This window comes from Sprattus sprattus (assembly GCF_963457725.1).
Source record: "Sprattus sprattus genome assembly, chromosome: 12".
In the NCBI taxonomy this organism is placed as follows: domain Eukaryota; kingdom Metazoa; phylum Chordata; class Actinopteri; order Clupeiformes; family Clupeidae; genus Sprattus; species Sprattus sprattus.
The window spans coordinates 30986233-31006589 of NC_137910.1; the positions used below are offsets into that span (position 1 = coordinate 30986233).

The window sequence follows — 20357 nt, forward strand, 5'->3', positions numbered from 1 at the left end:
ATACAATACACAAAACATACTTATAGCTGATTATGAAACAAAACATACTTATAATTGATTATAAAACAGAATGTATAAATATCTGCTATCTGCATTTGTCTCGGCTGGGATTTGAACCGGCGATTTCATGGAATTTCTTCCCTTTTTTCTCTCCCTTCTCCCCCTTCTTATACGGACTATTGTTCCCCAGCTTTGGCGGAGTTGGGAGAGCGTTAGACTGAAGATCTAAAGGTCCCTGGTTCGATCCCGGGTTTCGGCAGCTCTTTAAGAGTTTGGCTCCAGTTCTTCCTTTTTTCCACTGCTCACTAGAAAGTCCAATGCGCTATCCATTGCGCCACAGAACCCAGATACGGCTGCTTTTTTTACGCTCTTACATCTACTCAGACGTATCTTTTTCCTGTTTCTAGTAGCCGACCGACCACCTCGTCCACTTTTCAACTCGTCCCTTGGCCCGAACATTTGTCCCCACCTTCGATAGCTCAGTTGGTAGAGCGGAGGACTGTAGTTGACTAAATAGACATCCTTAGGTCGCTGGTTCAACTCCGGCTCGAAGGAAGAGTTGCTTTTTTGCCGGTCTTCCTCGCCATGTTAAGGCCAATGGTGGCCGAAAAAACTGCTTCCCTGACCGGGAATCGAACACGGGCCGCGGCGGTGAGAGCGCTGAATCCTAACCACTAGACTACCAGGGAGAGATGGGGAGAGTTCTTTGGAAGAGCGCAAGACTGCACTTGAGGTTTTTGAGTGGTCGCAAAGGCAGATCAGCACGTCTTTGGACCAGGCAGTACGTCAGCATTCTGAAAAGCACACCATTCTGGTGGGCCTCGATCCCACAACCTTTCAAATGGCCTATTCCATTGCACACTGGAAGGTCAATGCGCCAAAGAACCCGGTTTTGGAGGCTTTTTTTACACATCTTTTCCCTCTTTCTGGCGGATTTCCATTCATATTTTAAACGTGCATAACTTTGGACTGCTTGGAGATAGAAAGTCCATTCCAGCGCCAGTGCACTCGTCTCACTAAGAGCATTCCGGTGGGCCTCAAGGGCTGACGATTTTCGCTGCAGGACCGAGTTAGGCCAGTTCTTGTACGCACCCTCTCAAGGTTTGCTCCTTAAGCAGTCAGGATGGCCGACCGGTCTAAGGCGCTGCGTTCAGGTCGCAGTCTCTCTGGAGGCGTGGGTTCGAATCCCACTTCTGACAAGAGCTTCACTTTAGTGTGTGGGGAGACACTGGACAGCCTCTCTCCTCCAAGATGTTGTCCACGTCCGCCTTTCTGATGCACTCGATCAGAGTCCTGGACAAACGCATGCAGACAGGGCGTCACGCTAGAGGCAGTTCTGGTAGTCGTGGCCGAGTGGTTAAGGCGATGGACTAGAAATCCATTGGGGTCTCCCCGCGCAGGTTCGAATCCTGCCGACTACGTAGACTGTTGCATCTGGACAGTGTCACGTGACTGCAAACATTCTCAGGGAGGTCTTCTTTCCCAATTGACATCCAGTTGTGTCCTTACCGCTGGGCCTGGTCTTTTGACAAAAGGTGGTGAAGAGGTCACCCCCGACAACAGCAGGAATCTCTGAAGTGTGGGTGAGTGTTGCATATCGGTTGCTCTAAAGGCACTTTGCCCCGTGTGAGGATCGAACTCACGACCTTCAGATTATGAGACTGACGCGCTACCTACTGCGCTAACAAGGCTGTGGTTTCAACCGAAAGGTCATTCTAGTATCTCACGAAGAGCCAGGGGGTGGCTTTTTTCGAGCTCGGCTCTCTGGACCAAAGGCTGATCACGGTCGCCGAAATAGCTCAGTTGGGAGAGCGTTAGACTGAAGATCTAAAGGTCCCTGGTTCGATCCCGGGTTTCGGCAGCTCTTTAAGAGTTTGGCTCCAGTTCTTCCTTTTTTCCACTGCTCACTAGAAAGTCCAATGCGCTATCCATTGCGCCACAGAACCCAGATACGGCTGCTTTTTTTACGCTCTTACATCTACTCAGACGTATCTTTTTCCTGTTTCTAGTAGCCGACCGACCACCTCGTCCACTTTTCAACTCGTCCCTTGGCCCGAATATTTGTCCCCACCTTCGATAGCTCAGTTGGTAGAGCGGAGGACTGTAGTTGACTAAATAGACATCCTTAGGTCGCTGGTTCGACTCCGGCTCGAAGGAAGAGTTGCTTTTTTGCCGGTCTTCCTCGCCATGTTAAGGCCAATGGTGGCCGAAAAAACGCCTTCCCTGACCGGGAATCGAACCCGGGCCGCGGCGGTGAGAGCGCCGAATCCTAACCACTAGACTACCAGGGAGAGATGGGGAGAGTTCTTTGGAAGAGCGCAAGACTGCACTTGAGGTTTTTGAGTGGTCGCAAAGGCAGATCAGCACGTCTTTGGACCAGGCAGTACGTCAGCATTCTGAAAAGCACACCATTCTGGTGGGCCTCGATCCCACAACCTTTCAAATGGCCTATTCCATTGCACACTGGAAGGTCAATGCGCCAAAGAACCCGGTTTTGGAGGCTTTTTTTACACATCTTTTCCCTCTTTCTGGCGGATTTCCATTCATATTTTAAACGTGCATAACTTTGGACTGCTTGGAGATAGAAAGTCCATTCCAGCGCCAGTGCACTCGTCTCACTAAGAGCATTCCGGTGGGCCTCAAGGGCTGACGATTTTCGCTGCAGGACCGAGTTAGGCCAGTTCTTGCACGCACCCTCTCAAGGTTTGCTCTTTAAGCAGTCAGGATGGCCGAGCGGTCTAAGGCGCTGCGTTCAGGTCGCAGTCTCTCTGGAGGCGTGGGTTCGAATCCCACTTCTGACAAGAGCTTCACTTTAGTGTGTGGGGAGACGCTGGACAGTCTCTCTCCTCCAAGATGTTGTCCACGTCCGCCTTTCTGATGCACTCGATCAGAGTCCTGGACAAACGCATGCAGACAGGGCGTCACGCTAGAGGCAGTTCTGGTAGTCGTGGCTGAGTGGTTAAGGTGATGGACTAGAAATCCATTGGGGTCTCCCCGCGCAGGTTCGAATCCTGCCGACTACGTAGACTGTTGCATCTGGACAGTGTCACGTGACTGCAGGCATTCTCAGGGAGGTCTTCTTTCCCAATTGACATCCAGTTGTGTCCTGTTCTGAAAAGCACACCATTCAAATGGCCTATTCCATTGCACACTGGAAGGTCAATGCGCCAAAGAACCCGGTTTTGGAGGCTTTTTTTACACATCTTTTCCCTCTTTCTGGCGGATTTCCATTCATATTTTAAACGTGCATGACTTTGGACTGCTTTTAGATAGAAAGTCCATTCCAGCGCCAGTGCACTCGTCTCACTAAGAGCATTCCGGTGGGCCTCAGAGGCTGACGATTTTCGCTGCAGGACCGAGTTAGGCCAGTTCTTGCATGCACCCTCTCAAGGTTTGCTCTTTAAGCAGTCAGGATGTGTCAGATGCATGGACAGATGCATGCCAGGGGGCGTTTGACCAGCTGCGCCGGTCCCTCAGCGATGCCCCTGTTCTGGCTCCAGCTGACCCCTCTCTTCCGTTTATGTTGGACACTGATGCCAGTGGGGTGGGTGCTGGAGGAGTGCTGTCGCAGGTGGGTGCAGACGGGGAGAGGGTAGTGGCATATTTCAGCCGGGTGTTCAACAAGGCTGAGAAGCGCTACTGCGTGACCCGGCGAGAGCTCCTGGCAGTGGTGCTCTCTGTGCGCCATTTTAAATATTACCTGTGCGGTCTGCCCTTCACTGTGAGAACCGATCATTCAGCTCTCCAGTGGCTGATGTCATTCAGGGAGCCGGAGGGGCAGGTCGCCAGGTGGTTGGAGGAGCTCCAGGCCAATAACTTCACAGTGGTGCACAGGGCAGGAGCTAAACACAGCAATGCAGACGCCCTCTCCCGTCGCCCGTGTGCTGCCGACGGGTGCCACAGAGGGAGAGTCGGGAGCAGACACTGTGTGAGGAGGAGAAGTGGTGGACTGCCGGGAGCTGCAGATGTTGAGCGTGGGGGAATGGAGGAAACAGCAGGAACTTGACCTCGACCTAAAACCTGTGCATCAGTGGGTGGAGTTACAGCAGAGGCCGCCATGGGAACAAGTGGCATAGCTCTCACAGGTCACCAAAGTTTGACTCACTGCGTCTGATCGACAGGGTGCTGCAGAGGGCGAGGAAAGAGCCTGCTACAGAGGATGAGCGTTGGCAGATGGTGGTCCCCAAGGGCCTGAGGACAGCTGTACTGCAGGGCATGCACGGAGCCCTGGGGTCAGGCCACTTTGGTGATACCAAAACGCTCCGCCGCCTCCGTCAAGGCTTCTATTGGGGCCTCTTTTAGAGGGACGTAGAAGACTTCTGCAGACGGTGTGACTTATGCACTGCACGGAAAGGTCCAACAGGTCGGTAACATGCCCAGCTGCAGCAGCATCTAGTGGGGACCCCCATGGAGAGAGTGGCTGTAGATGTGAGGGGCCCACTTCCCCGCACCAACAAGGGGAATATCTACATCCTCTCTGTAATCGATTACTTTACAAAGTGGCCAGAGGCCTATGCCCTCCCAAACCAGGAGGCAGAGACTGTGGCAGATGCCCTGCTGGGAGGCATACTCAGCCGGTTTGGGATGCCGGACACACTGCACAGTGACCAGGGGAGAAATTTTGAGTCCAAGGTATTTGCTGTCATGTGCAGCCGCCTGGGCATACAAAAGACACGAACCACCCCGTTACGGCCTCAGAGTGACGGGCTCGTGGAGAGGCTCCACCGCACACTGGGTCAGCAGCTGGCCATACTGACATCGGAGCATCAGCACGACTGGAATGAACATCTGCCGCTGGTGCTCATGGCGTGCCGGTCTGCAGTCCAGGAGTCGACCTCATGTTCCCCAGCACTCCTCATGCTAGGGAGGGAGCTCCGCACCCCAGCAGAGATGGCCTTTGGGCCCGGGTGCAGCAGGAAAGTGCTGGTGCCAGGCAAAAGCGTAACTATGATGTGCGGGCACAGGGTAGGCACTTCCAGGCGACAGGAGAGCTTGTTTGGGTGAACAGCCCACAAAGAAAGAAGGGCCGGTGTCCAAAGCTTGACAGCCAGTGGGTGGGGTCCTGCAGGGTGTTGGAGCGGATGGGGGAGGTGGTGTATCGGGTGCAGCTACCACCACGAGGACGGAAGGTTGCTCTGCACAGAGACAGACTGCCCCCCTATCGAGGCAATGCCTTGCCCCAGGTTCCAGGTACCCCACGCACCCAGCCACAAACCCCTGCATTACACACACACACACCGCACCCCCCACAGCCTGATGGGAGTGACCCTGACTCTGTCCCTGTGGCCCCCTGGTCTCAGGCCACGTCCCCTGCCCCTGGGTTAAGCCTGTCACCCCCCTTCTCACTACACACACACCGCACCCTCCACAGCCAGTGCCTGATGGGGGTGACCTTGACTCTTTCCCTGTGACCCCCTGGTCTCAGCCCACTTCCCCTGGCCTTGGGTTAAGTCTGTTGCCCCCCTTCTCATGTCCACAAAGGGCTAGGAGACCGCCCCAGCGTTTGGCAGACTTTGTTTGTTCCCTCAGGGACGAGGAACTTGGTAGCGGGAGGTAATGTAACGACCAGTATGTTTAATGTGTTCATGTTCATAGTGTTGTCTGTGTGCCTGTGTCCTTGCTCTCTGTCAGCCGCAGCAGCTCCTATGTTGCTATGCGCTGCGGGGGGCTGGCAGAGTAGCCAGGGGGCGGGGGCACCTGGTTAAGAGAACGTTATGTTGTTGTGTCTCTTGTGCTGGAAGTTCTGTGAGAAGCAGCCACAAAACCGTATGTGTTCAGCCGAAATCATAACGGCCAATAAATACATTGTTGAATCATACTACTAGTGTCTGTGAGATCCCTACAGTACCGTTAAAAAAACCTTTCCTGCCTTTTGAAATAGGACGTGCACGCACAATTTAGTTGACGAGTTTAGCCTGGGACAAATTAACTTGACGTTTAAATCAACTTCGTTCAAATTAACTTGAGCTTATGGACTGACTGACTGACTTTTATTTTTCTTAGTTTTATTTATTTCTATGAGATGATTGTAATTGTAATGAGATGATTGTTTGTGAAGCGACCTTGGGTGTCATGAAAGGCGCTTTAAATAAAATGTATTATTATTATTATTATTAATAAATAAATTAGCGCCCGTCACCAGACCTGTATAGCCTGTTCTCATTTAGCGAGCTAGATTATTTCATGTCGCGAGTGTAACCTGCGTTGTGTTTTAAGCTTCTATGGAATAACTTGGTAACCAGAATGGATGGAGATGTTCTTTATTCGTAGTTATCTGCACAATGGGTCATAAAAATACATATCATAAACTCTTTGGGCATTGTTTGGTCCGCCTGCAGCAGTTACTTTTCCTCTAATTCATATCTAATTGCATTAAATTCTATCTCATTGCATTGTATTCTAATTCATATCTAATTGCATTGTATTCTAATTCATATCTAATCACTAAACAGTATGTACATAAATAAACTCATTGTCATATGACACAATAACACACAGCATACAGTTTTGAACACTCCATCCAGAATTATATCGCGCAGAACAGCGCTTATCATCAGTCAACATCACACTCTTGTGGTGTAAAAGAGGTACTGCAGATGGCATGCCACACGAGGCTACCGGCTAGTCATTACCAAGCCAAAATGCTAGCCTAGCCACCATTATAATTTCGCAGCATATTAAACATTTTACCCACGAAACAAACAAATAACCATTCCAATAAAAACGTAATCTTTACCTGCACAATGGGTCATAAAAATACATATCATAAACTCTTTGGGCATTGTTTGGTCCGCCTAGACAAAATACATTGAAACAAGTACAAATTCCATTAGCCAAACGTGGTTGATGTTCAAACGAAAATGGAAAATCCAATAAAACTTAAAATACAATTCTAATTATCATAAAACGGTGATTGGTATGATTACTAAATTACAACACAAAAATATACATTTAATTGGCACATGTAAGAAAAATATAAAAGGAATTATTTAAATGATTTCGGTGCGAACACAATTTGCCCAACCTACCTGCAGCAGTTACTTTTCCTCTGCTGCAGGACAGGATATGCTTCAACCTTCAGAACGATAATTCAAAATAAAAGTCACAACCCAATGACGCAGGATTTAACCTTTACCTCTAACCTTTATATAGAGCCCCGTTACATACACCCCCCTTAAATTCTGCTAAATTGGAGACATATCGGAGAATTACTAATACACAAGAGAATAGAAAAAAACTGAAAGAGAGAGAAAAAGACTACAATGTCACTAAAAGTATTGAAAGCTGTCGATTAAAAAATCCTCCAACTAAGGAGTACTTAAAGAATGGAATTGCGCCTTACCCCAGACTGAAAGTAGACCCAAGAGATGCCTGTTACACCTCAGATGCTGCTATTCTATATAACTTATCTCTAACTGTTTCTTAGTCAGCTCAGACTGACGAGAAGGACTCCTGATACTAGGACTGGTATTCTAAAACAAGCTCTTTACAAGGGAAAGAAAAGAGTTCACTGTGAACTCTGACTGGTCAAGCACCTGCTCATTCATCTCACAAACCTTTACCTCTAACCTTTATATAGAGCCCCGTTACACGAGCTAAATTAATCAACTTAGCTTCAGTTGTACGCCAAACAGGGCCCACACATCACATCACATCTGATCTTGCTTATAACTCTGTGATTTACACATACATTAATTATCTATACAAACCCCTGGGTTGGTGCAGGTACGGAGGTTGTGGCATCCAACATTAGGGTTTGGTGCCCTGATAATGAGAGCCTGGGAGGCACTCCAGAGGTGGGGCTGGAGCACCATGGAGATGAAATCCTCCACCCCCCACTCAGTGAAGCCGTATCAGGCTGTCCGACTGGACACCTGTGATGACCATATCAATGTCACGAAGACACAAAAAATGTTGTGAAGTGCTGGAGGTGGGCTAGCAGATTTTTTTGGCGTGAGCATGCATCAGGTGTGTGGTGTGTTGTTGACGTGCATCCCTTTTGTGTCCAGTAAGAGTGTATGCGTAATGTCTTATGAGCATGTGTAACTTTTATCATTTTGTGATTTGTTTATGCTGTTTTGTGCCATGTGTTATCTTTCCACCATACGGGTTTATGTCCTTGCCAAGTAAGACCTGTCCACCTGTGGTCCTATTGTCTTGAGAGAGAGAGTGTGTGTATTTAAATAATTGGGCACCCCTGAAGGAGTGTGCCGAAAATAATACAGTAATCGCGTTGAAATTGCTGCACGGCACCTTCATCCACTCTAATTCACTATGATATGAACATGGCGATTATGCGAGTGTGACATTAAGGTTCAACGAATATTTGGTTTTTTCCTTTTTGGAAGTGCATTCTAATTGACTCATTACAAAAATAAATGACTATGTCAAATGATGGTTCAACCCGGAAAAAGACTCGGGATGAAATGGTTTAAGGCTATTCATTATTTGTTGACTGATGTTTGTAGTACAATGCCTTGGTCAAATCGTGTCTGCCAAAAGCGGATCAATTCCAAACTTAATTTGGTAGGCTAGTTTTGTTAGTTGTCAGTTGACAATTTTATATTTTTTCATGAAATGTAATGACTTTGTTCTCATAGTAGGCTATTCTGACTTTTTCTATTACCAAAGTATGTGTATATTTTCATAACAGGCTTTTCAAAATAAAGACTTTTTTTTAACCTCTCCTAATGTCAAAAAGTCGTGGCCCTATTACTCCGTGTTACGACACAATGATGTATTGGATGATCTAAAATAACCTAGGCTATCGTAAAAATAAACATTCTTCGCTACTGGCACCTGGCCGACATATTCTTGGAGGGGCGGCGGCAAAGTGTGTTGCAACGTGTGGCAAGCGGAGACCTACTTCTTGCAGAAGTCAGTCGAGCTAAGCAAGAACACACGCCAAGCTAAGCACGTCCTTTATACTGGACACAGTTGTACCATCGACGCATTTTTTTTGCTGGATGAAGCTGAATTAATGAAAGCACAGAGTAGAGGACGGATGCCACACTGCCTGCACCGAGCGTGTAGCGTTAATTAACAGTCAAGTAGCATATTTTGCGAGGAATGCTATCTCGTCTTATGCACAATGTTTCATTGGGGAAAGTGGAAGAAGAGGATGGGGGCTAGTAGCTCTTCCAAAAGGCCAGTGTTCGATGAGAAGGAAGATGGTGAGTGTAAGATCTTTCGCTTTCACCGTTGTTACTCTATTTCACTGATCACGTGCCGGCATTATTGGTGGATGTATAGCTTACGTTAAAACCACATGCAGGTGAGTGAGACAATTTCGCTAGAGAAAACATCACATTAATGACATTTGAAAAGCCGTCTAGGCTACTGTACGCTATTGTCTAGAATAGATGAACAGCACCACTGGCAGCAATAGTTTAAAATCCGCGTGTGCTTTCACGGGACATTTGAAACGATTGTTGGTATCACCCATCTGCTTCACAATCTACACAGTAAACTGGAATTTTAATTTCCATTGTGTTTTTTTGTTGTCGAATGTCGAATAGCAGTGGCTATTGATGCATACTGGTGAAATTACGACCGAACTGCTCGCGAAACTAATTGTTTGACCACATGCTGGTCGGATGAAAAACAGTTAGATTTGCTTAGTGTTCGACTGTCAGAGTAGGCTTTTTTTCAGCACAGAAATTTCACTTTTGATGCAGCCTTCCATTCCTGCTGATCCTCCACTGTCAGATAAAATTGTACAAGATTTCTAGGCTACCTGGAGTGGTTCAGCAGGTTCTTCTTGGGGCAGTAACCTCAAATGTACGCACTTACCAACCCATTTACCAAAGTGTTTGTAGCATTACAGTTCACCTTTTCTTATCAAATATGAAAGCTACCTCTGGAGACAGTTTTGAACCTAAATGCACTGGGACTAAAATGAACCTTTGGAAATGGGCTAGTACCTGACATTCTGTTTTGCACCGTTTTTGTACTCATTTGGCCTAACACGAGAAACGGTGAACATCGCAAATGTAGCCTATTAGCTAAACAAACACATCTTTATTTATACATGTACACATTTCATAATAGCCCACACTACTTTTGTGATGATATACATTTCAAAACAAATACAATTCCTCTTTCTAATTAAAATGTGACACTTTTTTAAACTGTTACATACAATTTACAATCAGTATTGTGGCTTGAAGGTTTAAAGCTCTGGTTTAATTAGTGTGCTTGCCCGTAGGGAAGCACAGTATTGTTCTTCATAAGTTTTCTTTAGTGTGCTTTTCTTTCTTATCTTTTCTATATATTTTTAACTGTATAACTAGGAATATTAAGAGACACCTTCCATAGCCAGGGCTCTACAGTGCGAGTATTTCACTCGCATAAATAGGTACGTGCGAACTTGAAAAATAATTTACAAGCACAGTGTGCGAGTGACAGACAGTTGTCAATACAGCGCCAAAAAGTGAAGCATTCCATTGATTTCACATGGAAACAAGTGACAGGGTCGCGACTCGCAGGGTTTTCGACGGGACCAACAGCAGCAGCAGCATCATCTGGATTTACTGACATTTTCGGTATATAAACACATAATATCATTTGGTAACTGGTGTGTTGTATCCTGTTTATGTCTGAAACTTTATAAACATTTATGTTTTACGTTAACTTATTACACTAGGCAGCAATATTGTGAAGTATAGCTAGAAATGGCTTTGCTAGCTCCCAAACTGTAGCTCACACCAGCAACTGCTCAATTTAAGACAAGAAAGGAGTTTGGTAAATTAGCTAGTAACTGTCAATGATAACTAGTTGTTAGAATATATTAGCCAACGTTCAGTTGACTTCAAAGGGGCAGTCGAGTGTTTAGGTTGTGTCAGCTAGCTTGGATAGCTAGCTAATCATTTTCGATTGAAGCCTCACGTTAGCCTCGGTAAACGTTTAGCTAGCTAACGTTAACTAACTATGAGGTAGCATATCCTAGCTAAGTTTTACTAACTCATTGCAGTATGGACTATAGGACAGGCTACGCACAACATTAATCAAGCAAAACATAAATGAATATGTGACTGATTTGAATAGCCTTGTGTATTTGGGCAATTGTTATTAATAACAACCTCATGATAATATCATTGACACCACTTTCAACTGTCAAAACTATCCGTCTAGCTAAATCTGTTGGTAATGAGATTTCACAGCATTTCATATGGAGGATATGTGGTTGATGAAACTCTAAGGACAGCTAGGCATAGTAGTAGATTGAAAGCTAGTTGTATTGTGCCATCACAAAATCTAGACGTGATATTTTCATATATTTGAATGACAATTCTGTTAATCAAGTAGCGTAACTGTGTAGAATATCGGCCGCTTTGTTAAGAAATCGCTATACTATGTCTATTATAGATTAACGTTAAGTATAAACTTACCCAAACCAACGGTTTTCGAGAGAGATTTTTGTCCTTTTCAACTTGTACGACTCGTTTAACACCGTAAGAAACCGTATTTCAAAATATTTCTGTTAATGTTTACGGTGACTATTGCTATTGCCTTAAATTATTATTTACATTGATTTAATTGGAATTCAGCTGTAGGCATGAGATCTGTATCTTGGAGACTAATTGCATCCACACTTTAAGTACTGCAAGCTAGACTACTATGCAGTAGACACAACACAGGAGGTCCCTGGGCCTGAGAAGGGAAGGGAAGGAGTTTAATGTGGCTATGATATGGGATTTTAAATGTGCCTAAAACTAGACTAAATTGTAATGAGTTTTCGAAAACTAGACTGAAACTAAGAAGGATAACTATGACTAAATGTGACTACTAAAACTAATATGCATTTTTGTCTTAAGACTGAATCTAAAAATAGCTGCCAAAATGAACACTGAGATAGGGGACCCCTTAATCTGCAATTCATGGTTGCTAGCTCTCATCAGATGTACTAACTAGGCTTATAAGAGAAGACTAACTTTGTATGCCAACGAACACCAATAACTAGAACTAATTTGACAGACTATAAACCAATGTGATAAAAGTGCTCTCTAGCTATACAGTAAAAGTGTTGCTTACGTTAGATACTAGACCTACAGTCTAACTCTAACTGCATTAAGTCTAACAAGCTATATCTTACAATAAACTTTAAGTAAAGCTGGCTATGTAACCGCATTCATTCCAATATTGTTGCAGATATGTTTCCTTTTACCAAGATAACAATTTCAAAAATTCACTTAGCTCAGTAAGTCAGTATAACGAAACTCTGGAACTATTATGACCATGACACCTGAAATGTTTGTGCTTAGTAAATATGCAAGTTTCATAATACAGAGAGACAATACATATATTTACATTTGAAGCACAGAAGCAAGAAGCAAGATTTATTGCATCCGCAACAATACAAAATCAAAACAAGCCCAAGTCTTCCCCAACAAATACCACACAATTCAGGTGCACTCATTGACTAACACGACCTTTGGAGGAATAATTACACATAATTACAAGAGATAATGTCACTTGGAGCCTATTTTAAGACTTCTCCAAGCTAAATGTAACACACTAGACCCTTTCACAATAAACAAGCAAACAAACAAACAAAAACAGAACAAAGACACCCTCATATGTCTAAACGTCAGTGGAGCCAAAATATAATGGTTGAGCTTGGTTGCTTGCTAAAATATATTGGAAGAAGGCCCCACTACACTCATTGAGTAGATGTAAATACATGTTAATTCATAGGCACTTGTTCTCTCGGTCATGGCCGCAACAGAGCAAGCACACTCTCTCGCAGTTCGTTCACGAAACGCATTCTAGTTTATTTATTTATTCTCCCCGTTTTTCTTGCATCGAATCAGGCCTCGCCCGTTCGAGGTACAGACGCCGTTCAAACACCGAAACGTCCGGCCCGATCCGGTGCAACCTGCTATATCTTTTCGTGGCGGTACTACTTGCCACTCTTTTTTTAATTCGTCTTTTTCATCACCTTTTTCTCTCATAGACTAACATGGTGGAATGTTGAGCCATTGTGACGTCACCCACTCTATCCAACTGAGCCAAAGACTCTCTGCTTCACATAGGCAAGGTTACAGTAAGTCTGCGCGCTGTTGGGGAAGTGGCAAAAACACAAAGCGCTGCAGCAGTTGGTGCCGTGCCGGCAGCAAGAATGTCATCAGCTGCCCGGCAAACGAAACACGGCAGTCCTCTCACAGGTCCGCTTCACAGACAGCGCGCTCCTTCTAGTCCGGGCCGGTCCCCGCCCCCTCCCCCCGCTAAGTAAAGAATGCTCCGAGTCAACAGATGATGTTCCAAACTCTTTACTGTTATGGTGTCCACCACGGAGGGAGCCGGAGGGAGCCTGAAGTCACTGGCTATCTTATATCTACCTACCCAATAAAAGTAATTTGTTCCAGCTAATTCTTTGAAACACGAGCTATATTATTTGTTACATATGACTCACTTTCCCGCTCAAAGAATGTAACTTTGTAGCCTCTGATATCATTACCTCAGCTCAAGACTTCATCACATAATAAGTAATTTCGTCAATATGTCAGCACCAAAAAGATCGCCAATTTTCAGCCTTGAAGAAACTATAATGATGTGTACCAACGATAACTCACATGAGTTAGGACATGGATTTCCCATGTCGGATGACATAGATGTAAGTGCCTGGTAAACTTATCATTTTCAATAAATACACACTGAACAAATACATCGCTGTTCTCATCAGTGGCTGTCACCAACAAAAGTTGATAGGTTTTGCTATTTGTGCTCACTTTCGAGCACAGCTTATAAGTTTCAAGCAGTACGATGGGGTGGGCTAGCTAGCGGTGTATCGTACCTGCTCGCAATTGATGACTCAAAGAGAACTTGTGAACTGTCTTTATACTGTAATCACATCCTCTGTTATCCATATACGATATTGGAATGAGTGTAGGGGCATTTGTCCAGGTGTATAGCCAACTTCGTCAGTTGTAGCACTGGGTTATCCAGTTGGGGCGACTAGCTCAGAAAAAAATGCGACGGTCTGACGATAACTCGGATTTGTTTAAACTTTTATTGGTCAACCGATGGGTACAGAAAGATAAACTTTACATTTTTGGTCAACAACCTGACAGTCAATCATACAGGCCTTGGCTAGATTATCAACAGGTTACGTGATATCCTCCATTCGTCTGCCTGAATCACTGCGAGTAAACTAATGAGGGGTGAGGGAGGGACCTGACATTTTGTAGCTAATGCCACGTGATCCCACAGGCACATTATATTGGATGCGTGGATGGATGAATAGATATGAATACATCTATAAGTATATAGATTAGTGCTGTCAAACGATTAAAATATTTAATCGCGATTAATCGCATTTTTGTCATAGATAACTCAAAATTAATCGCGATTAAATTAATCAAAATTAATCGCGATCACAAATTTTATCTATTCTAAATGCCCCTTCAATTATTTTTTTTCCATCATTTTTATTTTATTTTAATGCTGTTATCAACATGGAAAAGTGGATTGGCTTGCTTTAAGCAATGTTTTATTTTATTGAAAAACAACATTGCCAAACAGGGCGGTACAAAATAAAATTATAAAGTGCACATTTAAGATAAACATGGACTCAGCCTATAGTGCAGTTAAACCATGGCTTAATATTTTTTGCTGCCAGCTGCCTGTTGACATTTCCAGACAACAGTGAAGCTCGCTTCTTTTGCACAACACAACTTTTAAAGGTAAACTTTCTATTCAGAAGCTTTTTATCATCCATTTCGCTGTATCGCGCTCATCATTCACTGAAACGTGACGTTAGCCTACTACAAAGTTTGGGAGGGCAAAATAACGTTAATCTAAAAAAAAAAAAAAAAAAAAAAGATTTTTTTTTTTTTTTTTACATCGCGTTAATCGCGCGATAAAAAAATTAACGGCGTTAAAATGGGTTCGCGTTAACGCCGTTAATAACGCGTTAAACTGACAGCACTAATATAGATAGATTCATGCTCCCTGTTATTGTAGGACTACACATTATGTGATTTACAAGAGTACAGGCCCATGTTGGATGCCACACCTTTTTTTTGTTTTGTTTACTAAGTGTTGTAAATTATCATTAAGAAAATCTAAGCAATTATCACTGACATCTGCCCCTAGATTAAACAATAAAGGTTGTTTCTAGTTACACCTCAGACTGTTAATACTTTTCTTCCCATGTCTGATCCTTTGTGTGATGTTATGGCTATATACTTGATGTTATAACAATAAAGGTTATTTCTAGTTACACCTCAGACTGTTAATACTTTTCTTCCCATGTCTGATCCTTTGTGTGATGTTATGTCTGCAATGTCAAAGGTCATGGCCGCCACAGAGCAAGCACAATCTCGCAGTTTGTTCACGAAACGCATTCTAGTTACACTTTGAGGATCACCTTTGACTGTGTATGCAGAAGAGATTAAGTCAACATTGGAATTAGAAACTTTCCACGCAAAAGCCAGATGGTGTTAATATTCAGAGCCTATTTGGTTAAGAGAAATGAGGAAATACACTCTGCATGCAAGTAATCAATACTGCAATACTATTGTTTTACTGATGTCTAGCTTCAAAGCACAGGCCCCATATAGGGCCAATAGTTTTCCGGGAAAACGGAAGGAATTCGCGGAATGGACCATTGAAAACGGAATTGCAACTTTTCAAACGGAAACATCATTTTGTGCATCAAAATCGCCCAAAAAAACCTGTATTCACTGCACGAAAAGCAAGATTATCGGGCCTGTAAACGCTGTGATACTGCCGCGAATGATATGCATTCCTGGTTGATATCGGACATTCCCCCGAAATTTTCGTCTTCTGCAAATTCACGGAATTTCCCGAATACACACCAAGAGGGGAGAGGGGGACGATGTGTTAATTCTCACCTCCCGCTGACAGAGGTGTGAAAGGCTCTTATTAGCATATTGACTGTAGCCTCACACACAATGCAGCCATTGGTTGAGAATGACCATGATTTAAAATGTAACCGTCTTGTGATTGGGGAAAGAGATTCTTCCCTATTGGTCAACTTTCAACTAAAAAAAATCGTAGCCCCTCCCATTAACGGCTATTGCCTGATAAAAACGAAATTAATAATTTATGTTTAATAATATTATAATGATATAGGCTACTAATAATGGTTATCTATGAAATTAATGAATTACTTATTAACCATTTAAATAATCATAATCATAGTAGGCCTAATAGAAAGGCAGTTGCTTTAGACAAATCGAGCTTTAGTCAGGAATTGAAAACCAAAGCTTTATTTACACAGAAAAACAGAGAAAAGAAAAAACAGCAGCAGCAATAACAGCAACACAGCACTGGGACAAAATATTTTTGCAACGGCTTTAATAGTGGCGGAAATGTCTCTTTGCAGCCTCAGAGTCATACACCGGTGATGGTAGTCTTGGCGACGGTGTGCCGACACGAAGCCTTCTATGGTGCGTCAGCGACTCAGCGCATATCTCGGGTCCAGGTCGAGTCTTCCCTGCAGAGCCGCACGATAAGGTGGGAAGAAGGCATTCAAGTATTCAGCCGTGGCCTACTGGTTAGGGTTTTGGGCTGGTAACCGCAGGGTGGCCGGTTCGATCCCCGACCAGTAGGAAAAATGTGGGCGGGGGAAGTGGTAGAGCAATGCAAGGCACCTTACCCCAATCACTGCTCCCCGGGCGCTTAAAAGCAGCTCACTGCTCAGGGTTAGTGTGCTTCACTGTGTGTATCACTACTCTGGATGGGAAAAAGGCAGAGATAACATTCAGAGTGTGTGTCACTATCTCTGACGTAAACAGTCACTAGTCACTAGGGCTCATTTCCATCCATTCCATTCGTATTGTAGAACAGCTTAGTTGGTTTACAGTGTGCTAGTAAGTATTAGCCTGACGATGTCATACTCATAATTCTAGTCAGAATATGAGTCTGAGACCGAACTCTTGGGCTGTGATTATGGGGCGTGTTTCAACGAACCAGGAAAGAAAATTCCTCTTCGCTGAATTGGATACCTAGAACCAATCAGAGCAACGTAGTATTACCATCTGACAGATTAAACTTTTACCTGATCCCGTAGGAAGGACGGCAAAAACATCTTTTCAATCGACAAATGCCTTGATCGCGTTTCTCTGTTCCTCTTTCAAAATGAATGCGCTGTCAATATCTGCTGAGATATGCCTGCTCACGTTACTTAATTAGCACTCAAGGCTAGAAGCTACCATTAGTTTCAATGATTTTTTTGGCCAACGCGTTAGCATAACCGATCAATAATGGTCTAGAGTGCTTTAGTTAGGACCTAAAATCCTCGGCAACACTCGTTTTGCGTATACACAACTAACCGAGTCAATGTAGACATAAAAAAGTCGTGTAGATAGCTTAAATCATATAAAATATGTCCCACTAAGCTCCCGAGACGGCGCCATCTTTGTTCGATGTATATTCCGGTATATTCTATCTATATCTGTCCATCAACGTATAAAGCCCGCCCTTACAATTTGATTGGTTTAGATTGCTTTCTCAACCTTTTTGAAACGTTAAATCTCTCCCAATTAGCTCGATTCCAGACTGAATCTCCCAGACCAAAAATTTTGTGGGCGGAGTTCAGGCTGGTATCCAGGCTAAGTAAGTATAGCAATGAAACAGAAAACTATGTCGATGGTGGCAATTATTTACATTCTAGGTGAAGGCTAGCACAGACTATGGGGCGCATGACCATGTGGTGGGGATGGGAAGGTTTAGGCCGAGGGTTTCTGCAAGTGGATCACGTGGACAATGTTGTCTCAACTATCGACAGCCACAACATGCGCAGCAAGTGCAATCATTCACAGTACAACATGTGCTGTCTGTAGCCCACTCCTGCTAAACGCAGCAACATTGCTGACAAGAAGTTTGAAGCATGTTGCGACAGGTGTTGGGTTTTTGATGCATTATTCATAACTATGGGATGTACTAAAGATAGGGCCAATAGTTTTCCGTTTCCAAAAAAATGCATTTTCCGTTTCACTTTTGGCGAATTCCGTTTTTTTCCGTTTCAGCTCATTTTGTTCACCCTGAGGTAGATTGATGGCTTAAAATGAGTCAATAATATGTGCCCCTCTTAGATTGTTGTTTGCCAGCCATCAACAGAACAGAAGACTAAAAATGTTTAGTTTTAAATGCGATTGGAAAGATGAGCAAATGAATGTGACTAAATGTGTGGTGTGTGTCAACAGCTGAAAAGGGGGGCGTGGCCGGAGCAGAGTTCATCGTTGTTGTGTTTATTTGAAAGAAATTCAGTCTTACAGGGCAAAATACAGGGGGTTTTGGGCGATTTTGATGCACAAAATTATGTATCCGTTTGAAATGTTGCAATTTCGTTTCAAATGGTCCATTCCGTTTCAAATGGTCGTTTCCACGAATTCCGTCCGTTTTCGCGGAAAACCATTGGCTTTATAAAGAGGAATGTCTTTAGTCTAGATTTTAAGATGGAAAGCAGAAGCAGGAACATTATTCCACTGAAGAAGGGCTGAGTAGCAGAAGGCTCTGCCTCCTATTGTGCTTTTTGATATTCTTGGTATTACAAGGAGACCTACACTCTGGGAAAGAAGTGGTCTTGGTCAGCTGTAGGGGACATTTAATTCCTTGAAGTAATTCGGGACCTAAGCTGTTAAGGGCTTCATATGTCAGGATTTCTTTGAAATCGATTCTACTTTTGACGGGGAACCAGTGCAAGGAGGATAGTACAGGTGAGATATGTTCACATTTTGTAGTTCTAGTAAGTGTGTTAGTGGCAGTGTTGTGTACAATATATTGTATTATATACATACTTCATTGCGATGTTGCTTCATCTGGACAGAAGAGCATTGCGGTAGTCTACTCGTGACGCAAAAAAAGCATGGATTCGTTTTTCTGCATTTTGAAGGAATAGGACTTTTCTGATTTTGGCAATGTTGCGTGATGAAAATATGATGTGGTTGAGATCTGTTTGATGAGTGAGTCAAGTAGGAGGTCTTGGTTGATAATACACTGAGAATTGTGGTGCTAGTGTTGTTCTAGCTAGCATGGTTTAAGCATCATATCAGAGCAACTCAAGGTACTCCATGGCTAGATAATGCAAATTAATCTGATGATTTTCAAGCTGTAACATTAGTGCATATGTGCATTTTAAAATTATAGAATGTAAATTCATTCCATTTACTGGTATTATTAAAACGATTAGTTTTTATGGTTAGGCCTTCAATGACGATTTATGTTTGGTGTGAGTAATAAAACAAATACAGATTTAGCATTTAAACTCCTTTTCAAGCATTGAAAGATGAGGGAAATCCTTTCAATGATTTATTGCTCAACAACAGCAAAACTGGTGCAAGTAGAACAAATCTCCAAGGGGGGCACCAGGTGCTGGCAATGTTGTGGTTCAGAGTGAAAGTGTAATCTTTCTGTGCTATGCTCCCCAGGAGAACATTTTAAGAAAAAGAAAATAAAATAACTGTGCTTTGTCATTGTCAATACTTTTTGGTATTTAAATCAGAATAACTATTTGAAGGAAACCGATAATGGGGATACTGCGACAAAAGTTAAAATCATCTTTACAAAAATGACATTTCGAACAAGCGAAAATTCAATTTGGCAGAGCAATGAACACTTTCACTAAAGTTAGTCAGTTAGGCTTTGATTGTAGCAAATATTGAGGTAAATCCAGTATTAGCTAGCCCATATGTTATAGCCTTGACAAGAACTACAATATCAATACCTTACTGAGAAAGGGGCTAAATGAGTATTGTTAAATTTCATTACCTATTCTAATGTCATCATTATACACAGCAGGGTATGGGTAACTTCTATCTGCTTTAACCTGAAGCTAGGTAATGGCAACTGAACGTTAGCCTAGTCCAGTGGTTCTCCTTGGGGCGCGATGTCAGACGGAGAAAAAAATGACTGGCAACCTGTCACTGGTTAAGTGAAAGCTCCCTCATTGGCGAAATGCAAGGGGCTGGACTGACACAAACAAATCAAATACTGTTTTGTTCCTGATCCACCAATCAAAACGGAGTCTTATCATTTGAAAAGCTCATAGCCCCGAGAGCTAGCCTTCTAGCTAATTAACTTTTCCCTTTTCTCCTTAACACCTTATCTTTTAAACACCCACCGTGTTGCAACAAATAAAAACACCAGCACTAGAAAACAATTTTGTGCTGTCCATGTCTACATTGTGTACAATTTGTTTTGATGGGAACCATTGCCTAGCACAGCCTTAGCCATTATTTGTGTGCAAGACGTTCACGGCCACACATACAAACACCCACAAGAACATTATTAACTCCACACACAGTGTATCAGCAATCAATCACAACAATGGATACGTTTCTGTTTCGTAAAAGTCTGTCGACCGATGCGCCTGTTGCTAAGAAGCCAAA

General features: G+C 43.5%; 1 protein-coding gene across 1 annotated transcript in view; it reads left to right on the forward strand.

Moving 5' to 3' along the window:
• The first annotated feature begins 8894 nt into the window (after positions 1-8894).
• The window catches only part of stk32c (serine/threonine kinase 32C), a 215596-nt gene continuing 204133 nt past the window's right edge, over positions 8895-20357 (forward strand). Inside the window, exon 1 of the mRNA XM_080848338.1 lies at positions 8895-9173. Coding sequence (XP_080704464.1) covers positions 9092-9173 — 82 coding nt within the window. The 5' untranslated portion in view covers positions 8895-9091. The remainder of the gene's footprint in view (positions 9174-20357) is intronic.